Source organism: Neolamprologus brichardi, chromosome 9 (genome assembly GCF_056152115.1).
Source record: "Neolamprologus brichardi isolate AB-2024 chromosome 9, ASM5615211v1, whole genome shotgun sequence".
NCBI classification, from domain to species: Eukaryota; Metazoa; Chordata; class Actinopteri; order Cichliformes; family Cichlidae; genus Neolamprologus; species Neolamprologus brichardi.
The window spans coordinates 35887471-35910568 of NC_142112.1; the positions used below are offsets into that span (position 1 = coordinate 35887471).

The following is a 23098-nucleotide window of genomic DNA, read 5'->3' on the forward strand; positions in this document are numbered from 1 at the left end:
ATGCCGTCATCCACCTCCTACATCGTTCCCTCGCGCACCTGGAGACCACTGGGAGCACTGTGAGAATCATGTTCTTTAATTTCTCCAGTGCCGTCAACACTATTCTTCCCTCGGTTCTGAAGGACAAGCTGGAGAACTCTGATGTGGACCATCACCTCACAACCTGGATTTTGGACTACCTCACCGACCGACCACAGTATGTGAGAACTCAGGGCTGTGTGTCGGACAGGGTCGTCTGCAGTACGCGGGCCCCACAGGGAACGGTTCTGGCTCCGTTCCTCTTCACCATCTACACTGCAGACTTCTCCCACGACTCCACCCAGTGCTTCCTGCAGAAGTTCTCTGATGACTCTGCAATAGTCGGCCTCATCACTGATGGGGACGACAAGGAGTACAGAGGACTGACTCAAGACTTGTGGACTTGTGCCAGCTGAACTACCTCCAGATCAATGCAAGTAAAACCAAGGAGCTGGTGGTAGACTTCCGCAGGCACAAGCATTCTCCACTGCAACCACTGAACATCCAAGGCATGGACATTGAGGCTGTGGACAGCTACAGGTACCTTGGTGTTCATCTGAACAACAAACTGGACTGGACTCATAACTCAGACGCCCTCTACAGGAAAGGGCAGAGCAGGCTGTACCTGCTGCGGAGACTCAGGTTGTTTGGAGTGGAGGGCCCACTCCTGAAGACCTTCTATGACTCTGTGGTGGCCTCAGCCATCTTTTACGGTGTGGTCTGCTGGGGCGGCAGCATCTCTGCTGGGGACAGGAAGAGACTGAACAGGCCGATCCGAAGGGCCAGCTCTGTTCTGGGATGCCCTCTGGACCCAGTGGAGATGGTGAGTGACAGGAGAATGGTGGCTAAGCTGTCATCCCTGTTGGACAACATCTCCCACCCCATGCATGAGACTCTGACAGCACTGAGCAGCTCCTTCAGTGGGAGACTGCAGCACCCACGGTGTGGGACGGAGAGATTTTGCAGGTCTTTCCTCCCCACTGCTGTCAGACTCCACAATAAAGACTTTTGCAGCTGATCAAACACACACATGTGCAATAAGACTGCTATATGTGCAATTCTTGTGCAATTCTTCTTCTGACGAAGTTGTATTTTTGTATTTTCCTACTCAGTTGTATATAGTATTTGTATTTGTATTTTATTCTATTGTATATATTATTCTATTCTATTTTATTCTATTGTATATAGTATTTTATTTTATTCTATTGTATTTTATTGCATTCCAGTGTTTTCTCATTTCTGCTACATAACTTTGCACTTTTGCTGTAACAAAACAAATTTCCCACCTGTGGGACTAATAAAGGTCATCTTATCTTATTCTGTTTTTAATGAACTTATCATTGTCTTCTGGCTATGTTCACTCTGTTTTTAAACATGCTATAGTGCAACCTGTTCTTTAAAAAAAGGTGTCTTGATCATTGTGATTTCGTTAATTATAGGCCGGTATCCAAACTTCCGTTCCTCTCCAAAATCCTAGAGAAGATAGTTCTCTCGCAACTCCAGGCTTACCTGGATGCACATGACATCTGTGTTAAATTCCAATCTGGTTTTAAACCACGCCACATCACTGAAACAGCTTTGCTGAGAGTCCTTAATGATCTTCTCTTAATTACTGATTCAGGGCATTCTGCTGTATTAGTCTTATTGGATTTGTCCTCAGCCTTTGATATGTGCACAATCCGAATGGTATTTCCTTATTTTCTTTCCACTGTGTTCCTCTTAATGATGAACTACAAATTTACCCTAAATTACTAAAATATCAATATTTTAATATGAGAAACGATTCTAGAACATAAGTTACTGGTATAAGTAATCAATATTTCAGTATTGATCCACACATCACTAATAATGACTTATTATGGCTCCTTTAAGTTCGATAGTTGCTATGTCCTCTGCCTCATATAATTAGGAGGTGGTGTGTAGGAGCCATTTTTCTTATTTCCCTGTCTTTATCACCACTAGAGGGTTGCATTTCATTTTATGTACTGGTTATGACAGAGGTAGGTACGGGGTTATTTAAGGTCAAGGGTAATTCTGTCCAGATGTTGCTGATGAGAAGGGGCAAACCATTTCCTACTGTGCTTAGTCTAGTTACTTGTTGTCTGTGTTTAAATGAAAGTTTAAATGGACGTTGCAATTTAGGACCCCTTAGGACCCCTCCTTGATTCAGAGTCTTTCCCTTTTCACGTAAATGGTCTCCTTGACTCTGGTCTCAAACCGGCGTTCCTACCTGTCCAGGATGTGTACCTGTGTTCCTGGAGGACAGGCGGGTCCATGGACCAGTCCACAGCTGAACACCGTACTTGGGTTCAACTTCCAGTGAAACTGAGGCCAAAGCTCAGGACAATAGAAGATTGAAAATTGCTGCCTGGTCTAATGGGTCTCAATCTCTGCAACGTTCAGCTTTCAGAATTTGTCTTAAACAGCATAAAAGCATGGATCCATCCCACCTTTTATGATGAAAACGTTGATGAACTTTGAGCAAATGAAACCACAACTTTAAAAAATGAATTCCCAAAATTAATTGTTTCGACATCTTAAACACAAAATCATAAGTTTTAATACATACAGCAAGTTTAAGGAAAAATAAAAGATTTTAAAGAGCTTTCAACCTTTTTTCTCAAATATAAAACAGCAGATGGCACTTATATGCATCTTTTATGGGACTGTCCAAAAATATCTAAATTCTCTGCATCAACAAGAAAATGAACTTGATACTAAACTTTAAGATCTGTAAACATCCGGGTCAATTCTTACCACGGTTGCTGTCTCTGAATAAAAATCTGGACAAAAGAGATCCACGTTATTAAATAAGCTTATGTTTAATGTCAGGAGATGTGTTATTCAACTGGATTACGGAGCAGCCCCCCTACTGTAACTCAGTGTTACAAGGAAATTTTTCATAACTTTCAGGTCAGATTTTTAATAAGCTGCAGGAACCCTGTTCAGTGTGAGTGGAGAACAGCCAAGTCTCCTCCTCTGATAAACCTCCATCTGTGCCACTGAAAACAGTTCATCTGACTCTGACTGTAAACATGTTTCCATTTGTCACTTCAGTCTTTACTCTGAAATACAGGAAATGAAATCACAGCTCAAACTTCTTCATCCAACTGCTGGAACAAAGCGAACCACTCGACATGAACATTGAAGCAGAACAGTTTAGAAAGCTTAAAATGAGACTAGGGAACCATTTTCATTCATAGTTGCCTCATCAGATCTTTACAGGAGATTCACTCTGAACTCTGTGGAGCCTGATCTCAAGAGTTTTGAGTCTGACCCTGAAACCAGAAGAGGATCTTTCTGTCTCTTCAGATTCACTGTGATGGGAGTGATTCCAGCCCTGAGTGATCACACTGATGCCGTGGTGGCGATCTTTTTTTTTTTTAATCTTAAGTGCACGCAAACCAGTAAACAAATTAAAACAAATACTGTTGATAAACTATAATACAAAAATAGTTGTCAGTGCAACACCAAAACATAAAAGTCTGTCATAATCACTTCTTGGAGTTTGTCAGAATTAGTGGGTTTTTGTTTGTCCACCCGCCTCTTGAGGATTGACCACAAATTATCAATGGGATTAAGATTCCAGGCCACGGACCCAAAATTTCAACTTTTTGGTCTCCAAGCCACTTAGTTATCACTTTTGCCTTATGGCACTGCGCTCCATCGTGCTTGAAAATAATTCCAATAATTCTTCACCAAACTGTTGTTGGATTATTGGAAGAAGTTGCTGTTGGAGGCTGTTTTGGTACCATTCTTTATTCATGGCTGTGTTTATGGGCAAAATTGTGAGTGAGCCCACTCCCTTGGATGAGAAGCAACCCCACACATGAATGGTCTCAGGATGCTTTACTGTTGGCCTGACACAGGACTGATGGTAGCGCTCACCTTTTCTTCTCCGGACAAGCATTTTTCCAGATGCCCCAAACAATCAGAAGGAGGCTTCATCCGAGAATATGACTTTGCCCCAGTCCTCAGCAGTCCATACACCATACTTTCTGTAGAAGATCAATCTGCCCCTGATGTTTTTCTTTGGAGAGAAGTGGCTTCTTTGCTGCCCTTCTTGACACCAGGCCGTCTTCCAACAGTCTTCTCCTCACTGTGCATGCAGATGCGCTCACACCTGCCTGCTGCCATTCCTGAGCACGCTCTGCACTGGTGGCACTCCGATCACACAGCTGAATCCTCTTTGGGAGACGATCCTGGTGCTTGCTGGACTTTCTTGGACGCCCTGAAGCCTTCTTGACAAGAATTGAACGTCTTTCCTTGAAGTTCTTGATGATCCTATAAATTGTTGATTTAGATGCAATCTTAGTAGCCACAATATTCTCGCCTGTGAAGCCATTTTTATGCAACACAATGATGGCTGCAGACGATTACTGAAATGGTCTCAGCAGGTCTTTTAATGACAGCAATGAAGTGCAGTGGTAAGGGGTTTTTTGGGATTAAGTTCATTTTCATGGCAAAGAAGGACGATGCAATTCATCTGATCACTCTTCTGGAGTGTATGCAAAATGCTATTATAAAAACTTAAGCAGCAACTTTTCCAATATTTATGTAATTCTCACCACAGCTGTATACTCTTGAAGGAATCACATCCTGACTCACTATTGATCACATCTGGACGTTCACTCGGAGACTCTGCTTCAGTTCAAATACACTGGGTGCCCCCATCAGCTCATTAAAGGGGGTACCCATGAAAACCATTCATGGTGTTTTCAAGAGAATTAAAATATTTTAGTCAGCTTTCTACAGTTTTACATTTCAGTTATTTCATATGAAATATGTCTGTTTAATGTGAGGTAGACGTGGACACTGACTTTGTTGCTCCTTGGCTGTTATGGTACAGTGCAGCTTTTTGAGTTTATTATCTAACACTTAATGAAAACACTTATTCACAAAATATTTTTGTTTATGATCATTTTTTATTATATTTTGTTGTATATATATTTTTGCCAAATACAGTATGTTTTACACTTTCAGGTCTGGTCTGTTGTTGATTATGTTCTATAGATTTAAATAGCTTAGACTTTTATTTTTTGTATCACCACCTGGTAAATCAGTCCAACTGTAATCCAAGTGTGATTTTGGAGGAAAGACAGACAGTGTTTTTGTTTTTCAAATCAAATCAAATCACTTTTATTGTCACATCACATGTGCAGGTACACGGGTACATTACATGCGAGTGAAATTCTTGTGTGCGAGCTTCACAAGCAACAGCGTTGTGCAGAAATACAATAAAATAAAACAAGCAAAATATAAGGATGGCTAAATCTGAATAAGGATGGCTAAATCTTTTCCTTGGATAAAGCTCGATGTCAAGCAAACAACTACGGGATACAACTGAAATACTTATTCACAACATCTTAATTATATACGTAAAATAAGACAACCGAAACATGTCGAGCCCCAGAAGCAGGTACTATTTAATATACAAAACCTGAGATACAGATGAAAGGCTGCTGAACACGGATGCACAGCAGACGAGGAGGAGCTCGGTGGATAGATTCATGTTTATATAACTGCTCGATCGTATATTAAGTCAGAAGTAGGACTTCACTTTCCAAGGATCAGGTCTCCAGAGGAAACGCCTCACTCCAGCTGACAGAGGTGAACATTCAGGATGAGGGGAGATACCAGTGCCACACCAGCACCATCAGTGAAATGTTCATCATCCTGAATGTGGACGGTAACAAAACTCTTTTTAAAAAGAGAGGAAAGACTAAAGCTGCCACATTTACAACCTACGCAAGAAATTGAACCACAAACAACATCTTGAACCCGTATTATTAACTAAATAATTATAATAGTCTGAGTTGTTACTACAATACCTAATCAGTGATGTGGTTTGTGGGGGATTAGAAATTATTTTACTGCTATTGTTAATAATCATCATCATTACTATTGCATTAATAATACAATCTGCAGTATTGATATTGTATTTAGATGTTTAAACATATTGGTACCCAATTAGCCTTTATTACAGGTGCAGTTATAACCACGTTAAACTGTTGAGTTGAATCTATAATCTAAATGCTTTTGAATGCTTGTTATAATCTGAAATGTGTACGTGCTGGCCTTCTGTCTGGTGGAAAAGGTTACAAGTTGAAACTGAGTGCAGTTGATGCTGACAAACACACAGTAGACTTTATCTCATGTATAGGTGAGAGGTTAATCATGTTTGCTTGTAGCTCTAAAATTGTCTCTGTAAAAGAGGAACAGTTTGGTTTTCCAGACGGGAAGTGAAAGTCAGATGACAGGAAGCATCTGCTGTGGAGACGGAGACAATGTTATTTTAAACTGTCTTAAGTCATTGTGGTTTTGAAACCTATGTATGAACTGTATCTGAGTGACGTTTAGGGGTGTAGTAAATTTAAGCCCAGAAGGTATAAAACACCTGCTTATGCTCTGTAAGTTGGGGATCGGCGCTGTCTGCGTACAGCGGGCGATCTTCCCACGCGTGTCATTAAAATCATCGTTTGACTCCACCCGGCCGGACCAGTGTTGTTATTATGGAAGTAGATTACCTCCTCTACCCCTCCTCAATATTGAACCTTAACAGGTGATTCAGCATTGTCATTCCCAAATCATATGACCTCTGACCTTTGACTTATAGTTGTTAAAGTGTGTCAGAGGAATTCAGCTGAGAGCCAAAGGGACTTTCTGAGGTTTGAAGCCCCGAGGCCTGTCTGTGACACCAGGACTGATCCAGAGTCATTTTTATAACACTTCAAATACATAAAGAAAACATGACATGTTATATCATTAATCATTATCTGTATTTAGAAATTCTTTGTCAAAACACTAAGACAAATGTTATATTTTACTGTGGTCTGAGATTCAGATTCAATTTTCAGAAAAGGAAAATTGTGACAAGAAAATCTCTTTCTGACTTCTTTAGAAATATATTTTTCTTTTGTTTGTTTTTTTATTCTTAGTTTTTTTTTCCAGCTCCAGTCCGTAAAGTTAATCTCCAAAAAGTAGGACAAAGGATCACCTGCAGCTCAGACGGGATCTACCCTCAACCTGAGCTCACCTGGTCCACCAGCCCTTCATCCAGCATCACCAACAACAACACAACAGCCCATCAGACTGAGCAGCAGCTTTACAGCATCAGCAGTTCTCTGATACTTCCAAACAGTGACATGGATCTATATTACATCTGTGCAGTCAGCACTCGTAGAAACAGGAAGAGAGCAACCTTCAGAAAAAGAGATTATACATCCATCCATCCAGTGGAACATTTTCATCAGATCTTTACAGGAGATTCGATCTGAACTCTGTGGAGCCTGATCTCAAGGGTTTTAAGTCTGACACTGAAACCAGAGGATCTTTCTGTCTCTTCAGATTCACTGTGATGGGAGCGATTTCAGCCCTGAGTGATCACGCTGATGTTTGCACAGAGCAGACAATGAGGTGAATGTTTGGGCACATTGGTAACAGTGAAACAGTTTATTAGTAACGTGGGATCGTTTGTGTTTGGAGTATGAACTGAGATTCCCGAAGCTCTTGTCACACTGGTCACAGCTGTAGTTTCCTTCCATGTGTGTACGTTCATGATAGCTACGATGACTTGATTGTGAGAAGCTTTTTTCACAGTGTCTGCACTTGTATGGTTTCTCTCCTGTGTGGACTCGTTTGTGTGTTTTAAGCTCACCTGCAGTGGTGAAGGATGACCCACACTGATCACAGAGGTGCTTTTTAACCTCACTGTGAATCAGTTCATGTCGTTTTAACTCATTTGGTGTGGTGAAGCTTCTCCCACATTCTTTGCAGTATTTCAGTTTGTCTCTACTGTGTCTACGTTGATGTCTTTTTAGGGCGTCTTGTCGACTGAAAGTTTTTCCACAGAGGTCACAACAAAAGTCTTTCCCACCACCACAGTGATGACAGGGTTGAGAACTGGATCCATCTGTGTCGCTCTGCTTCTAAACAAAGACACAAAGACAGTGTAAGTCAGTCCTTCAACATTTTTATCCTGAACGTCACCTGAAATAAAGAGCATCTCTGCAGACGTCCAATTACATTTTACTGTTTCAGTTAACACAGATAAAGATAACAATATAAATACATACCTCACAGTAGCTGCACTTGTAGAGTCTCTTTCTGGTGTGGATCTGTTGGTGTTGTTTCAGGTGACGTGGAGATTTAAAAGTCTTCTCACACAGGTCACATTTATAAGGTCGTTCCTCAGTGTGGGTAAACATGTGGCGTTGTAAATGCCTGTAGGTTGTACACTGTCTGCCACACTGATCACAGCAGTACACATCATGTCCAGTGTGAATGCGTAGGTGTGTATTTCGGCTCCCTATATGGCTGAAAGTTTTTCCACAGATGTCACAGCTGTATGCCTTAATTCCAGAGTGGGTAACTAGATGACACTGTAAGCTGCTTCTTTGAGTAAAAGCTCTGCCACACTGATCACAGCTGTACGCTTTAACTCCACTGTGGATGACTTGGTGTTTTTTTAGGGAATCCTTCCAGGAAAAAGTCTTTCCACACAAGTCACAGCTGAACGGTCTCTCTCCAGTGTGGATGACCTGATGTTGTTTTAGTTCAGCCTTCTCAGTAAAACCTTTCCCACACTCGTCACAGGTGTATGTTTTCTCTCTCTTTCTTCTGTGAGGTTTGTCGGCCTCCTGAGAGCGCTGACTTCTCGCTCCATGTTGGTCCTGCAGTGACAGAGATACAAACAGAGGCAGTGAGTGAAATGCAGTCGTGGAACAAACTCAACCTTCAAACTCCCTCCATTAACACTAGTTTTAAACCTGAAGGTGGAGTGTGGCACCAAACACCTTAAAGGTCTCTTATCCCCACCTGCTGGTAGTAGAAACACATTACATCAAACCTGGTGTTAAAAATAATTCATGACTGTTCAAACACTCTAAAATCATGCCCATCCCTCCTGCTGTACACAAATATTAAGACTAGCATGCTAACACACTCAGAAAAGTAATAAATGGTTACCAGCTCTATACTTTTTTTTATATTTCACGTTGCTGTTTCCTATTAGATATTTTTATAGCGGTGCAACGAATCAAAAATAATTCATGACTGTTCAAACGTTTCACTGTAGAAAACATTGGATTCATTTTTGATTAAAGGCGATTAAATGTCATTCATTTTCAATCTATATTAATCGCATTTCAATTTGTATGAGCAAAAAAACTCAAATAAGGAAAAATATACACACTACAAGTCTATTTATACATCAATGAAAGCAATAATATTATTATTAGTAGTATTAATAATAATAACAACAATATTAGTATTAATAAAAATAATAATAATGTACTTCCACAGCATGTATTTTATCCTGTCTTCCTTTTTTCGCCCCAACTGCTCTCTGCAGATGGCCCCGACCCTCTGTGAGCCTGGTTCTGCTGGAGGTTTCTTCCTGTTAAAAGGGAGTTTTTCCTTCCCGCTGTCACCAATGTGCTTGCTCATAGGGGGTCATATGATTGTTGGGTTTTTCGTCTGTATGTATTATTGTAGGATCCACATTACAATATTGATTGATTGGTAATTTATTTCAACATGTGAACAATATACAAGTACATTTAGAAAAGAAAATAAGAAAAGAAAAGAAAATAAGCACCTTGGGGCAACTATTGTTGTGATTTGGTGCTGTATAAATAACACTGAATTGAATTGAAAATTTAATTAATATCACTACTACAACTAATAATAATATTAAAGAACAATAATTGCTTGTGACTTCTTAATGTTTGTAAAAACAATTTAAAAATACATAATAAAATGCAACACAGTCATATAACAGGTTGGGAGTATGAGAGTTTTAGACGTGACTGATTATTTGGTGAAACTGTGATATTTTCCTCACCTTCTGTGTTGAGCTCATTGTTTCCTCTGTAGTGACTCAGCTGAGTCCAGATGGCTGAAAATGTTCCTCTGCTGCTCCGTCAGACTCTTCTCCTCCTGCTGATCAGCTGGGACACAAAACAGATCTTTGTTAGGCTCCACACTGCACTGAAGAGTCAAAGTGTCTCATAAGTTCATCTGACAACACAAAGTACAAATTTCACTCTGATTGCTTGTAGAAATCTTATGAGACGTGTTGTGCTGCAAAGTGAGGAAACTCTCTCACTCACTTATACTTCAGGAGGAACTTTGTGACATTGGCTCTAATATTCTAAGCAGCCCTTTACTATGACAGGGCCAGAAAGTCCTATTTGAAGGTTTGGGAGAAGGACCATGTTAAAGGTGGATTGGGGTTTATACACTTTGTTATGATACAGGTAAGGCTGTAAGAGCCTGAGAAGGTGTCCTGAATGAACCTCTAAAACCAGTTTTCAGCTAACGACTCTGCTTCAGTCTGGAAAACAGCAACTACAAGTTTAAAGACTCCATCAACAATTCAACGGGGTAGATGTACTTAAGGAACATGAGACTTTTTCAGATAAATAAAGGCAAATATTGCAAACTACACAAAAGGCAGCCGCTAAAGCGTTTAAGTTTCAAAATAGAACAAACAAAACAGACTAAAATGTCAATTCCACTTAGAAACAAAATATTAATTCTAAAAATACTAATTTTTACTACTACTACTACTACTACTAACTTTTGTCAATATCAAATAAACTGAGAACTAAAAGGAAATTCTCAATCTCTCCTTGTTGTATAACTGAGCTTTTCAAACAGTTTTAACAGTTACTTTAGTCTGACAAAAGCCGGATGACGAATTAGCGCTTTCAGTCAGAAATTGAGCATGCACCGGTTTATTGTATTTCCAGACTTGCTTTCGGCACATTTTACAGTGCGCGCTACTCTGTTTTTTGTCAGACTTGAAATAGCCGAAATACCTTCACACTACGGAACTTCTCTGGCTCTTCCTTTCGACAATCTCTCCGGCATTGGAACCATCATCTGTTTTCTCTTCGGTAACCTTCGGTCACGCTCTCGGTTGATTTTTCTCTAGTCAGCACACTCATTTCCTCCATTACCCGGGCGACACGGCGGCTGGCTGGTTCCCAAACAAATACACATGTGCGGCTTGGCACTTGTGCTGTACGTAACAAGTCACGTGACGTGACGCTGCGGCTGTGATTGGTTCGGCTCTGTGCTACTTATTTTGGATTGGCTGTTCTTTTTTTTTTTTTTTAAGAGGACAAGAGCGGTGAGTTCTATCGCAATAGTTTAATTTTTCTATCAAGAAAAAGTTATTTCGCAATACATATCGTTATCGTTCTATCGCCCAGCTCTAGTCTCAGCTGAATGCAGGTTTCCCCAATTTTCAACAGTGCATTTGCATAATGACTGAAACTAGAACCACTGAAGGAACAATGGGCTGGGAGGTCAGTTATTGAGCATTAATATGCAAATTCTCATGATCATTGCTCAAATGCTGTGATTGCAGCGACTACTCAACTCTCTGTGAATGGTACTCATGGCCATTGATCAGCGATCTTTGATTAATGAGCTTTGATCAGTGGTTTCAGTGCTTTCCTTCCTGCAGCTGTGTTTGACACAGACATTATTACATTCTTCACACTCTCCTGTACATTAACCACCACAATATATTTTTATTCTCTGTGCTTTTAAATATGACCACTGTTTACTTTCATCTCTGTTTCATTAGTTTTTGTTAACATCTTCCTGTGCATCACTTTACAGCAGCCACACTCATTAAAATGAGACTTTGTAGGAGTTCACTTCCTCTCATGTGTTCATTCACAGCAGCTGGACAATAAAGTTTATTGTGACCCTGATACTGCAGCAGATCGCTCTCATCCATTTCCTGTTATCACTTCAAATAGAAATGAGACTGTAGAGGTTTGGTGCATGCAGGAAAACAGCTGCAGGGACAATGAAAAGACTTTTCTGCTGCAACTTCTCCCAGCATGCTGAGCTAATGATTAGTTGGTGTTTTTCTCCAAACACTCTCTCACTCTTCTCTCAACGTGTTCACAATAAACTGTGAACAGACACCGAGGAGAGCAGCAGAAGACCTCATTCAGGAGCTAAACTCAACATGAACTGAACTCACAGTAAAGTTAGCTCGGTGCTTACCTTTAGATGAGCCCACAAACCGAGAGAAACTCCGTGATGAAGCTGGAACTCTTTCCAAACACAGGAAACAGATCAGGGAGCAGAGACCCACGTGGTCCACGCTGATCTCAGCTACGAACCAGGAGACAAGGGTGGGCAGATCGATGCAGATATCGATCCAAGCGTTGGTACTTGTTTATTCTCTTTGAATGAAAAAGCAGCTCTCTGCGCAAACACCTCCTCTCGTGGAGCGTACTCACTTTGCTCCGCCCTCTTCTTCTTCTTTATATCGTTTATTGGTGGTTGTCAAACAACAAAATAGTGAATTACCGCCACCAACTGGTGTGGAGTGTGAACTGGAACATCGACCCTCACATCCTCCCAAACAATTTTCTCTCTTTTAAAAACTGGTATAATTCCTGATAACTTTCACTTCTTGAGTCCTTTTGCAGTAAATCAATAAGATCCAGTTTCATTTTTATGTTACTGAGGTTTTGGATCAGTTACCTTCTCACAGTGTAATGTAACGTGTTATATAGTTTCTTCTTTTTTGAATGATTTGAATGGAGGTTATAATCCACCATCACTGAACTGAAACAAATATCTAAGTAGGAAGTCATCAGTTCAGTTTCTGATCAATTTCAGGGTATTTTATTGTACTGGCGAAGTTGTTTTGATGATTTTAGGTTTCCTTCGTGGTTATATTAATGTTATGAAATTGTATTTTATTTTTTATTAATTCATGTATGTATTTCCTTTTATATATAGCACTAATTTACAATGGGAGTTTCCAAGTTGTGTTATTGCAGGGTAAATGTTATTTAGAGATTTGTAAACATATTCCAATAATATCTTTTAACAGGAGTGACTGATTTTAAAAATGGGATTCTTTATGTCTGTGTAATATTTCATTAATCTCTGTTATTCTGTTATTTCTCTCCATACTCAACCTTATTTTTGTTTTCCCTATAAAACACAGTTATACATCACATATTATAAATCTGACTTTGATAAATATTTAGATCTTCACACATTTCAGGGTCCAAGTGTGAGTTGACTGAAGTGTTTGTTTTTATCCCCACAACTTCCTAAACATTTTTACTGTAATGCATAAACAGAAACGAAAAATCTAAAACATGATATATGCATTACTATCTTCAACCTCTAGGGGTCATTTTTGTTCAGGAAGTACATTCTCCTCCGATAAGCAGCTAAAAGCACTTCTCTAACCAAAGGCTGTAAATAGACAACATAAAAGTTTAGAAACAATAAAACAGAACAGATTCACAGAAGCCACAGTGATGTTAAACATACACCACTGACAGAAAACATTACAGGTGAGTTTCAAAAACAATAACACTAATACAGGGTTAAAGTTTATGAAACTGATGAAAGATTTTATTACCTTTTAAAATACTAGTACTATTTGAAATACAAAACCTGAGAAACACAGAGGAAAGGCTGCTGAACACAGATGCACAGCAGGTGAGGAGGAGCTCGATGGAAATTAGCAAATAATGCTTGAACACAAATTTTGTTTTGCTGGAAAACTGAACAACCCAGCGCATTCAGGAGTTCGAGAACACAGAGCACACAGTCAACACTGAACTCGAGTCTTTACAGTGAGAAAACTCCCACTTTGGAACTAAAAGAACAAAAATGCTTGATTCATTATAATCTCCTTTATTTCCTTTATATTTCAAAATATCAGCTAAAGAGAATAAATATATCTATTTTTCTTTTTCTTTTAGCAACATAGTGCTTTTTTTTCAAAATCTTTTAAAAGCCAGGTCAAGGCTCCAAAAGCCCAAAGGCGATATAAGGGTGGCGGCTCACAACAGTTTTTGTTTGCTGGATCATTTTATTTCAGCTGGGTGTTTTTCCTTTTGTTATATTTCTTTAAGAGTTCAAAATGTGTTAATTACATAAATAAAATGTAATTTTCTCTGTAGCACTTCATGGATTTCATAAGCAACACACCTTATTTGTTCACACAAAGCATAAAAGTAAAAAACAATATATACAGTGTTATCTTCATTTTAGATGTTAAAAAGTATTTGCGGCTCCCAGTGTTTTCTTTTGCGTGGAAACTGGGTCCAAATGGCTCTTTGGGTGTTAAAGGTTGCTGACCCCTGGTCAAGACTTAATTAATTACTTTCTTGAGCCTTGCAATTAGACCCTTTTCACCAGCCTCAGCTTATAGATAATGCGAATCACTCAGGATTCGCTCACCTCCTCCCTCCTGGCTTAGAGCTTCTTCTTCTTCTTGGTTGGCAACCAATGTTAAGGCGCATTACCGCCCCCTGGCTCATAGCTCAGTGGATGTTTAGAAAAAAAAAAAAGTACACACACATATATATATTTGAGACATTTAAGGAAAATAAAATAAACAAAATAAATATTCCCTTTAGAAATTTTTTTGCTCTTTTTTGCTCTATAAAATAGTTGTTTTCTTATAGAATCACTCATCTTAGCAGTAGGATATACATGAAAAGAGAAACAAATTAAGTTTGAGTGAAAATGTACATTTTTTCCACTCTATGGTCAACTGACTTAGTGAATCAAATGACTCAAAGAACCCGATTCACTTTGGTGCGTGACTCATTAAAACTCGATTCAGTAAAAGGAATCGAATTTACCATCACTATTGCTCACTTGCTTTGCTCGACTGAGCGGACTTCCTGTTCAATAGGGTTAGGGTTAGTTGGGGTTTTTTTTTCAAAATAAAGGCGTTTCTAAAGTGCATTACTTGGAGCAACCACAGAGGATGCTGTAAACACATAATGAATAACAACTGACTGAGAATGATATTTTAGTGATACATTTTAAAACTTTTAGTAATAACAGAACAGTGTCAATAATTAATTAATTACATGTGTCATAAATATTTATGTAATTAATTATTGCCATGTTTAATTCATTATTTAAGGGTGTATTTAATTAATTCGTTATGGCAGTTCCATAAGATTCAAGAATTACATGATTTCTGTAAAATATATAAATATTATATATATAATAATAAACAGAAAGAAGTTGTGACAACAAAATCTCAGCAAGCTATCTACTGGAGTGGTAGGTCCCTGAAAGTGTTCCACTTACATTTTGTTAATTTGGTGGAGGTGTGGACTTGTGGACATGTGGTGGACTCGGCCACTGTTTGCTGATATATCTTAAGGGGTGTCGCCAACTTGTAAACAGGTAATTGAACAACACATATGAAGCCATGTGGGAGGAATATTCCTGCTGTGGTCAGTCGTTCATTGTAGGGGATGTCCTGTTTTCATCCTGTCTCCCACTTACAATTAGAGATGGGCAGTAACGCGTAATCCGATTACTTTTTTCAAGTAACGAGTAAAGTAAGGGATTACTATTGCAAAAATGGTAATTAGATTTCCGTTACTTTCCTGTAGGAACGCTGCGTTACCGCGTTACTAAAACTTTGATTTTTTGCGAGAATGTCTCATGACAGTGACGTAAGCAAGTGCGACGTTTGTGACAACAGCTGTGTGCAGGTCAACAATGGATCATATATCGAGTGCTGAGAGAGTATGAGCATGCAGTGTTTAAAGTGTGGAAGTACTGACCTTACTTTGAGTTTGATTCCATAAAAAGTGACAAAAACATTTGTGTCCGTTGTGCATGGGAAGAAAACTTCTTTTTACAGCGGAAAAAAACCCCCTAAACTTCCAAGCAAGCACCGAGTGCGCTACCACGTTATTGGAAATTCACAGAGAAACTTGTGGATTCTTTCACTGACCTCTGCAGCACACCTGCACCAGGGTAAACCTGCGCCTACCCCACTCCTGCTTTACAGGTGAAAATAGAGCAACAGGACTGCTGAGTCTTTAATTTTATTTATTTTCTGCTTTCAAATAGTCTTGCATCTATTTGAAAGACTGAGTGTAAACACAAAAACTATTTTATTTTATGTGCTGGAATGTGCAGAACATAGGTTTAAATGTTCAACAAATTTCTTCAAGTCAGAGAATGTTGCATATAAATAAATTTTTGCTTGATGCATGAAGTTAAAAGATTAAAACTAATAAAACAAGTTTTAAAAAGAGACTTTTCCATTTGATTACATTTTATATGATGGATTATGTAGAAAAAGTAGAATTGGGCTAAAAGATCTATTGCTTTATCACCTATTCAGGTTGTAAATTGTGTTTTTAAAAAGTAACTAAGTAATTAATTACTTTTGATAATAAGTAATCAGTAAAGTAACGGGATTACTTTTTGGGGGAAGTAATCAGTAATTAGTTACTGATTACTTTTGTCAAGTAACTTGACCAACACTGCTTACAATCTTACAATCATACAGTTTTAACCGTATTTCACAGCGGGGAGCACCACCGGCGTGTTCGTTAGAGCAGACCCAAAAACTGGAGGTTAAAGAATGGAAAACACAAACTTTGTACAAAAACCTCTTGTGTTTTTTTATTTTTAGCAGTCTCTTTTTTTTCTGCAAAATGATAACCAAGTTAGCCTTTTCTGTTGATACAACATAACTCCTTTGGTTGGAACCGGTGCTACACTGGCAGGGCTAGAGGCCAGGACTCCACTCTTCGGGTTCTTGGGGGATGTTGCTAACTCCATGTCCGATAACAGGCACCACATCCGCAGTAGATGAGCTCGGTGTGAGGTCTTGCAGCAAGCTATAAAATACGGTGCATTTTCTAGCTTTTACAAAAACGCTATGCATCACCAGGTGCTTCATCAGATGCTGTGAAGGACAGCCAGACTTTTGAGTGCTTCGCCTTGGGCATTTTTAATCTTTAGCTCTCTGTTCGAGGGTGTTTTGGTACCATTCTTTATTCATGGCTGTGTTTTGGGGCAAAATTGTGAGCCCACTCCCTTGGATGAGAAGCAACCCCACACATGAATGGTCTCAGGATGCTTTACTGTTGGCATGACACAGGACTGATGGTAGCGCTCACCTTTTCTTCTCTGCACAAGCCTTTTTCCAGATGCCCCAAACAATCGGAAAGAGGCTTCATCTGAGAATATGACTTTGCCCCAGTCCTCAGCAGTCCATTCAACATGTTTACATGATTTTTGATAAATTAAATGATGTTAACATGAAATGAACAGAAAAGGAAAATTTCTTTCTGACTTCTTTAGAAATATATATTTTTTTTTCTTTTTATTCTTAGATTTTTTCCAGCTCCAGTCCGTAAAGTTAATCTCCAACAAGTAGGACAAAGGATCACCTGCAGCTCAGACGGGATCAACCTGAGCTCACCTGGTCCACCAGCCCTTCATCCAGCATCACCAACAACAACACAACAGCCCATCAGACTGACCAGCAACTTTACAGCATCAGCAGTTCTCTGATACTTCCAAACAGTGACATGGATCTATATTACATCTGTGCAGTCAGCACTGGCAGAAACAGGAAGAGAGCAACCTTCAGAAAAAGAGATTATACATCCATCCATCCAGTGGAACATTTTAATCAGATGTTTACAGGAGATTAGATCTGAACTCTGTGGAGCCTGATCTCAAGGGTTTTAAGTCTGACACTGAAACCAGAGGATCTTTCTGTCTCTTCAGATTCACTGTGATCCAGTGATGGGAGTGATTTCAGCCCTGAGTGATCACGCTGATGTTTGCACAGAGCAGATAATGAGGTGAATGTTTGGGCACATTGGTAACAGTGAAACAGTTTATTAGTAACGTGGGATCGTTTGTGTTTGGAGTATGAACTGAGATTCCTGAAGCTCTTGTCACACTGGTCACAGCTGTAGTTTCCTTCCATGTGTGCACATTCATGAAAAATACGATTACCTGAATGTGAGAAGCTTTTGTCACAGTGTCTGCACTTGTATGGTTTCTCTCCTGTGTGGACTCGTTTGTGTGATTTAAGCCCACCTTTAGATGTGAAGGATGACCCACACTGATCACAGAGGTGCTTTTTAACCCCACTGTGAATCAGTTCATGGCGTTTTAACTCAGTTGGTGTGGTGAAGCTTCTCCCACATTCTTTGCAGTATTTCAGTTTGTCTCTACTGTGTCTACGTTGATGTCTTTTTAGGGAGGCTTGCCAACTGAAAGTTTTTCCACAGAGGTCACAACGAAAGTCTTTCCCACCACCACAGTGATGACAGGGTTGAGAACTGGATCCATCTGTGTCACTCTGCTTCTAAACAAAGACACAAAGACAGTGTAAGTCAGTCCTTCAACATTTTTATCCTGAACGTCGCCTGAAAGAAAGAGCATCTCTGCAGACGTCCAATTACATTTTACTGTTTCAGTTAACATTGATAAAGAAAAAAATAAAAATACATACCTCACAGTAACTGCACTTGTAGAGTCTCTTTCTGGTATGGATCGGTTGGTGTTGTTTCAGGTGACGTGGAGATTTAAAAGTCTTCTCACAAAGGTCACATTCATAAGGTCGTTCCTCAGTGTGGGTCAACATGTGGCGTTGTAACTGCATGTTGGTTGTACACTGTCTGCCACACTGATCACAGCAGTACACATCATGTCCAGTGTGAATGCGTAGGTGTGTATTTCGGTTCCCTATCTGGCTGAAGGTTTTTCCACAAATCTCACAGCTGTGTGCCTTCATTCCAGAGTGGGTAACTAGATGCCTCTGTAAGTGGCTACTTTGAGTAAAAGCTCTGCCACACTGATCACAGCTGTACGCTTTAACTCCACTGTGGATGAGTTGGTGTTTTTTTAGGGAATCCTTCCAGGAAAAAGTCTTTCCACACAAGTCACAGCTGAACGGTTTCTCTCCAGTGTGGATGACCTGATGACGTTTTAGTGTAGACTTCTCAGCAAAATCCTTCCCACAATCATCACAGGTGTATGTTTTCTCTCCCTTTCTTCTGTGAGGTTTGTCGGCCTCCTGAGAGCGCTGACTTCTTGCTCCATGTTGGTCCTGCAGTGACAGAGATACAAACAGAGGCAGTGAGTGAAATGCAGTCGTGGGACAAACTCAACCTTCAAACTACCTCCATTAACACTAGTTTTAAACCTGAAGGTGGAGTGTGGCACCAAATACCTTAAAGGTCTCTAATCCCCACCTGCTGATAGTAGAAACACATTACATCCAACCTGGTGCTAAAAACAAGTCATGACTGTTCAAACACTCTAAAATCATGGCCATTCAATTCAATTTATTTATATAGCGCCAAATCACAACAAAAGTCGCCTCAAGGCGCTTCATAGATACAGAGAAAAGCCCAACAATCATATGACCCCCTATGAGCAAGCACTTTGGCGACAGTGGGAAGGAAAAACTCCCTTTTAACAGGAAGAAACCTCCGGCAGAACCAGGCTCAGGGAGGGGCGGCCATCTGCTGCGACCGGTTTGGGTGAAAGAAGGAAGACAGGATAAAAGACATGCTGTGGAAGAGAGACAGAGGTTAATAACAGATATGATTCAGTGCAGAGAGGTCTGTTAATACATAGTGAGCGAGAAAGGTGACTGGAAAGGAAAAACTCAGTGCATCATGGGAATCCCCCGGCAGCCTACATCTATTGCAGCATAACTAAGGGAGGATTCAGGGTCACCTGGTCCAGCCCTAACTATATGCTTTAGCAAAAAGGAAACTTTTAAGCCTAATCTTAAAAGTAGAGATAGTGTCTGTCTCCCGAATCCAAACTGGAAGCTGGTTCCACAGAAGAGGGGCCTGAAAACTGAAGGCTCTCCCTCCCATTCTACTTTTAAATACTCTAGGAACAACAAGTAGGCCTGCAGAGCGGGAGCGAAGTGCTCTAATAGGGTGATATGGTACTACAAGGTCATTAAGAAAAGATGGGGCCTGATTATTTAAGACCTTGTATGTGAGGAGCAGGATTTTGAATTCAATTCTGGATTTAACAGGAAGCCAATGAAGGGAAGCCAAAACAGGAGAAATATGCTCTCTCTTTCTAGTCCCTGTCAGTACTCTTGCTGCAGCATTTTGGATTAGCTGAAGGCTTTTCAGTGAGTTTTTTGGACATCCTGATAATAATGAATTGCAGTAGTCCAGCCTGGAAGTAATAAATGCATGAACTAGTTTTTCAGCGTCACTCTGAGACAAGATATTTCTAATTTTAGAGATGTTGCGCAAATGGAAGAACGCAGTCTTACATATTTGTTTAATATGTGCGTTGAAGGACATATCCTGGTCAAAAATGACTCCAAGGTTCCTCACAGTGTTACTGGAGGCCAAGGTAATGCCATCCAGAGTAAGAATCTGGTTAGATACCATATTTCTAAGCTTTTCAGCGCCGAGTACAATGACCTCAGTTTTATCTGAGTTAAGAAGCAGAAAGTTAGCGGCCATCCAGGTCTTTATGTCTTTAAGACATTCCTGCAGACTTCCAATCCCTTCTAAATATCAGAGCCACTGTTGTAGAGCAATCCCGACTGGCCCAAGGACGTGAAGATTTTCATATCCCACCTGTGTTCGAGACTGTACCACTGTTCCTCCGGTGCGATCCACAATGCCATCCCACCAGGAAGAAATGTCAAAGAAGGCGAGGGAAACGGGGCAGTGTATTGGTAAAAATCAAAAATTGCATGGCTGCTTCACCGACAGCTAATTCTTATGCTCTCCTGAACAAATTTGCCCCGGATATCAAGTTGTTCATCTCCGGGCGATCCCTGGAATTGGTGCACCTATTGGAATTGGCCAGCAACCCTGTGTTAGCTAGATGCTGTGGTTAATGCGAGGTGCTAAAAAAAGATAAAACTTTTATCTTGAACGACTTCTTCACCACTCGTCGCTTTAATTTTCTTCTGGTGACGGAAACTTGGCTAAACTTGGGTGAGATAAGCTCGCTTTCGGAAGTTGTCCCTCCAGGCTGTGAATATCTGAAGTCGCCATGGACTACTGGCCAGGCTGGAGGGCTCGCCATAGTTAATAAAACTATTTCAACTGTCAGCATTGGAATGGTTTCATTCTTACCTGTCTAACCAAAGTTCTTCTGCTAGATTAGGGGATACATGTTCCTCAAAACCCTCAATTTTTTGTGGGGTCCCCCAGGGGTCCATTCTTGGCACAGTTCTCTTTCAATTTATATCCTCTCTGTAACGGCAACCTTTGGTCCTTCTTTGCCGTTTCTGCAGGACGTAAAGTTTCTGACTCGTGCTCTTGTTAAGTAGCTTGGATGCCTTCCGGTAGCAAAAACGAGGCAAAGGAAAAAAGGGGCAAAACATTTATTTTCCATACAAATCGAAAGGTACAAAATAAATGCCTCTGGTGGGAGCTCCGTTTACATTCCCTTTATGTTACAACAAAAAATAACATTAAAACAGCGACGGTCAGAAAACTGTTGCTCCACGTCCTGCTTGCTTACCTAACCTTTTACCCACACCCCTCTGCATGTGGGCCAAATAAACACCCCCTTTATGACATCTATCAACACTTTACAACAACGACAGACTAACAAAGCAGGATTAATTTATGGAGCACAGACTATTACATTATAACATAAAATGTTCAAGATTATAATAGAAACTTAAAGATTATGACAAATACTTAAATATGGCATGAAGTAACTGAGTAAAATATTGGCCTGGACTTGGCTCCAACACTCTCTATGCGCTCAATTTTTAAAAGAACCTGGATTCTCACACCATTGTTATGCAGACAACTCACAGATTTACCTGCCACTGAAACATAAATCTGTGAGTCCTTTGAAGGGATTGCTGGATTGTTTGGAGGATGTTAAGGCGTGGATGGCTTTAAACCTTCTCATCTTAAATGAACAGAAAACAGAGTGTTTGGTCCCTGTGACCACTATGACTTTGGGCCCTTAGGAATTTATTTTGAAAAAGCCCTTGCGAGGAACCTAGGAGTGAGTTTTGATAGTAATCTAACATTTGATAAACATATTAATGCCGTCATCAAGACCAGTTTCTTTCATCTTCAGCTACTTGCAAAGTGAAGCCATTTCTCTGTTTTACTGACTTTGAGATAGCTATCCATGCCTTCATTTCATCTCACCTCGACTTATGTAATAGTCTTTACTCTGGTGTTAGTCTGTCATCAGTTAGCCGACTGCAGCTAGTCCAAACCAGTGTTGCCAACTCCTCAGTAAGGAAAATCGCTATTGGCTGTCCTAAAAGTCGCTAGAAGTCGCTAAATGACGTCATTACCTAATTTGCATAATTGGTCATGCTAATGTAATTGTAATCTATGTTGTTGGAGAGAGAAACAACATCGTGGAAGAGACATAAAGTGAGTAAAAAACGTCCTAAATGCATTTAGAATTTATTTAGAACTACAAATTAAATTTATTTTAGCAATTATTGTTTTTTTAATGTCACAATTCCAACCCTGCTCCTTTACCCGGGCTTGGACCGGCAAAAGTGACCCGAAATAGGCACTCTGGTGGAGTTACTTTGTGTGTGTGTGTTTATAAGTAGTTTTAAACCTTGTGATCCACAAAACAGCATAAGAGTAAAAGAGTAAAAGAAGAACTGACTGCGTTACAGCACCCGCTGCTTGTTGAGAGTAAAAGCGATATGCGCTTTCACGTCTTTTTTTAGAGGGGGTCTGAAAACTCGCTAAATATAGCGACAAAGTCGCTAAATTGGCAACACTGGTCCAAACGCATCAGCACAGTTACTAACTGGCACATGGAACTACTTTGAACACCGGCGCCCCCGTGCGTGGCATCCTGTTACAGCAGCTCCGCTCATTCTCAGCTTCTTTCTTATCTCCTCTTTACCTTTGCCAAATTTTTTTGTATCTAAAGTTTCAGCTGTTAGATTCTGCAGTCATGGACTACCGTTTTGTGCCCGTCTTGGTTGTCTTTCTATGTTTTTTTTGTTTTTTTTTTCAACTTTTGTTGGCCGTGTTTGGGAACCCGGCACATGGATCCTTTGTTTAGTGTAGGTATCAGCTGTTACCGCTGCCTCCCACAGCAGAGCTGCCGGTGGACAGACACGACATTCCCAGCGAGCTGAGAAGGACACAACGTGGGTGTCGTGCTGGGAGGGAGCGCTGTCGGCAGAGAAGCAGACGCTATAGACCATCTCTCCCTTCTGTAATCACTGGAAACGTAAGATCTTTACCAGGCATGTGCGGGGGAGGGGCTTGAGCACCCGTCCCTTTCCTGATGGGAGCCC

At 40.2% G+C, this 23098-nt stretch overlaps 3 protein-coding genes across 3 annotated transcripts in view; all 3 read right to left on the reverse strand.

Annotated features, from left to right (window-relative positions):
• The window catches only part of LOC148101568 (uncharacterized), an 87234-nt gene extending 77354 nt beyond the window's left edge, over positions 1-9880 (reverse strand). Inside the window, exons 1-2 of the mRNA XM_087846452.1 lie at positions 9863-9880; positions 8094-8690 (exon numbers count right to left, since the gene is read on the reverse strand). Of these exons, the coding sequence (XP_087702578.1) occupies positions 8094-8690; positions 9863-9880 (615 nt within the window). The remainder of the gene's footprint in view (positions 1-8093; positions 8691-9862) is intronic.
• The window catches only part of LOC148101567 (uncharacterized), a 161242-nt gene that overhangs the window by 103723 nt on the left and 34421 nt on the right, over positions 1-23098 (reverse strand). The gene's annotated exons all lie outside the window — the stretch shown is intronic.
• On the reverse strand, positions 16351-22922 carry LOC148101569 (uncharacterized). The gene is made up of 5 exons (XM_087845527.1): positions 22880-22922; positions 18317-18969; positions 17815-18169; positions 17643-17768; positions 16351-16409 (listed from the first exon to the last, which is right to left on the reverse strand). The coding sequence occupies exons 1-5, from the start codon at positions 22920-22922 to the stop codon at positions 16351-16353; spliced, it is 1236 nt and encodes a 411-aa protein (XP_087701653.1).

Bases quoted from the DNA above. Each gene is read 5' to 3' on its own strand.
- LOC148101569 (XM_087845527.1), bottom strand. From the start codon at position 22,922: ATGTCGTGTCTGTCCACCGGCAGCTCTGCTGTGGGAGGCAGCG. The intron at 18,970-22,879 runs GTAACAGCTGAT...TTGAAGGTTGAG, and splicing joins CTCTGCTGTGGGAGGCAGCG to TTTGTCCCACGACTGCATTT. The intron at 18,170-18,316 runs GTATGTATTTTT...GTCTTTGTTTAG, and splicing joins ACAAGTGCAGTTACTGTGAG to AAGCAGAGTGACACAGATGG.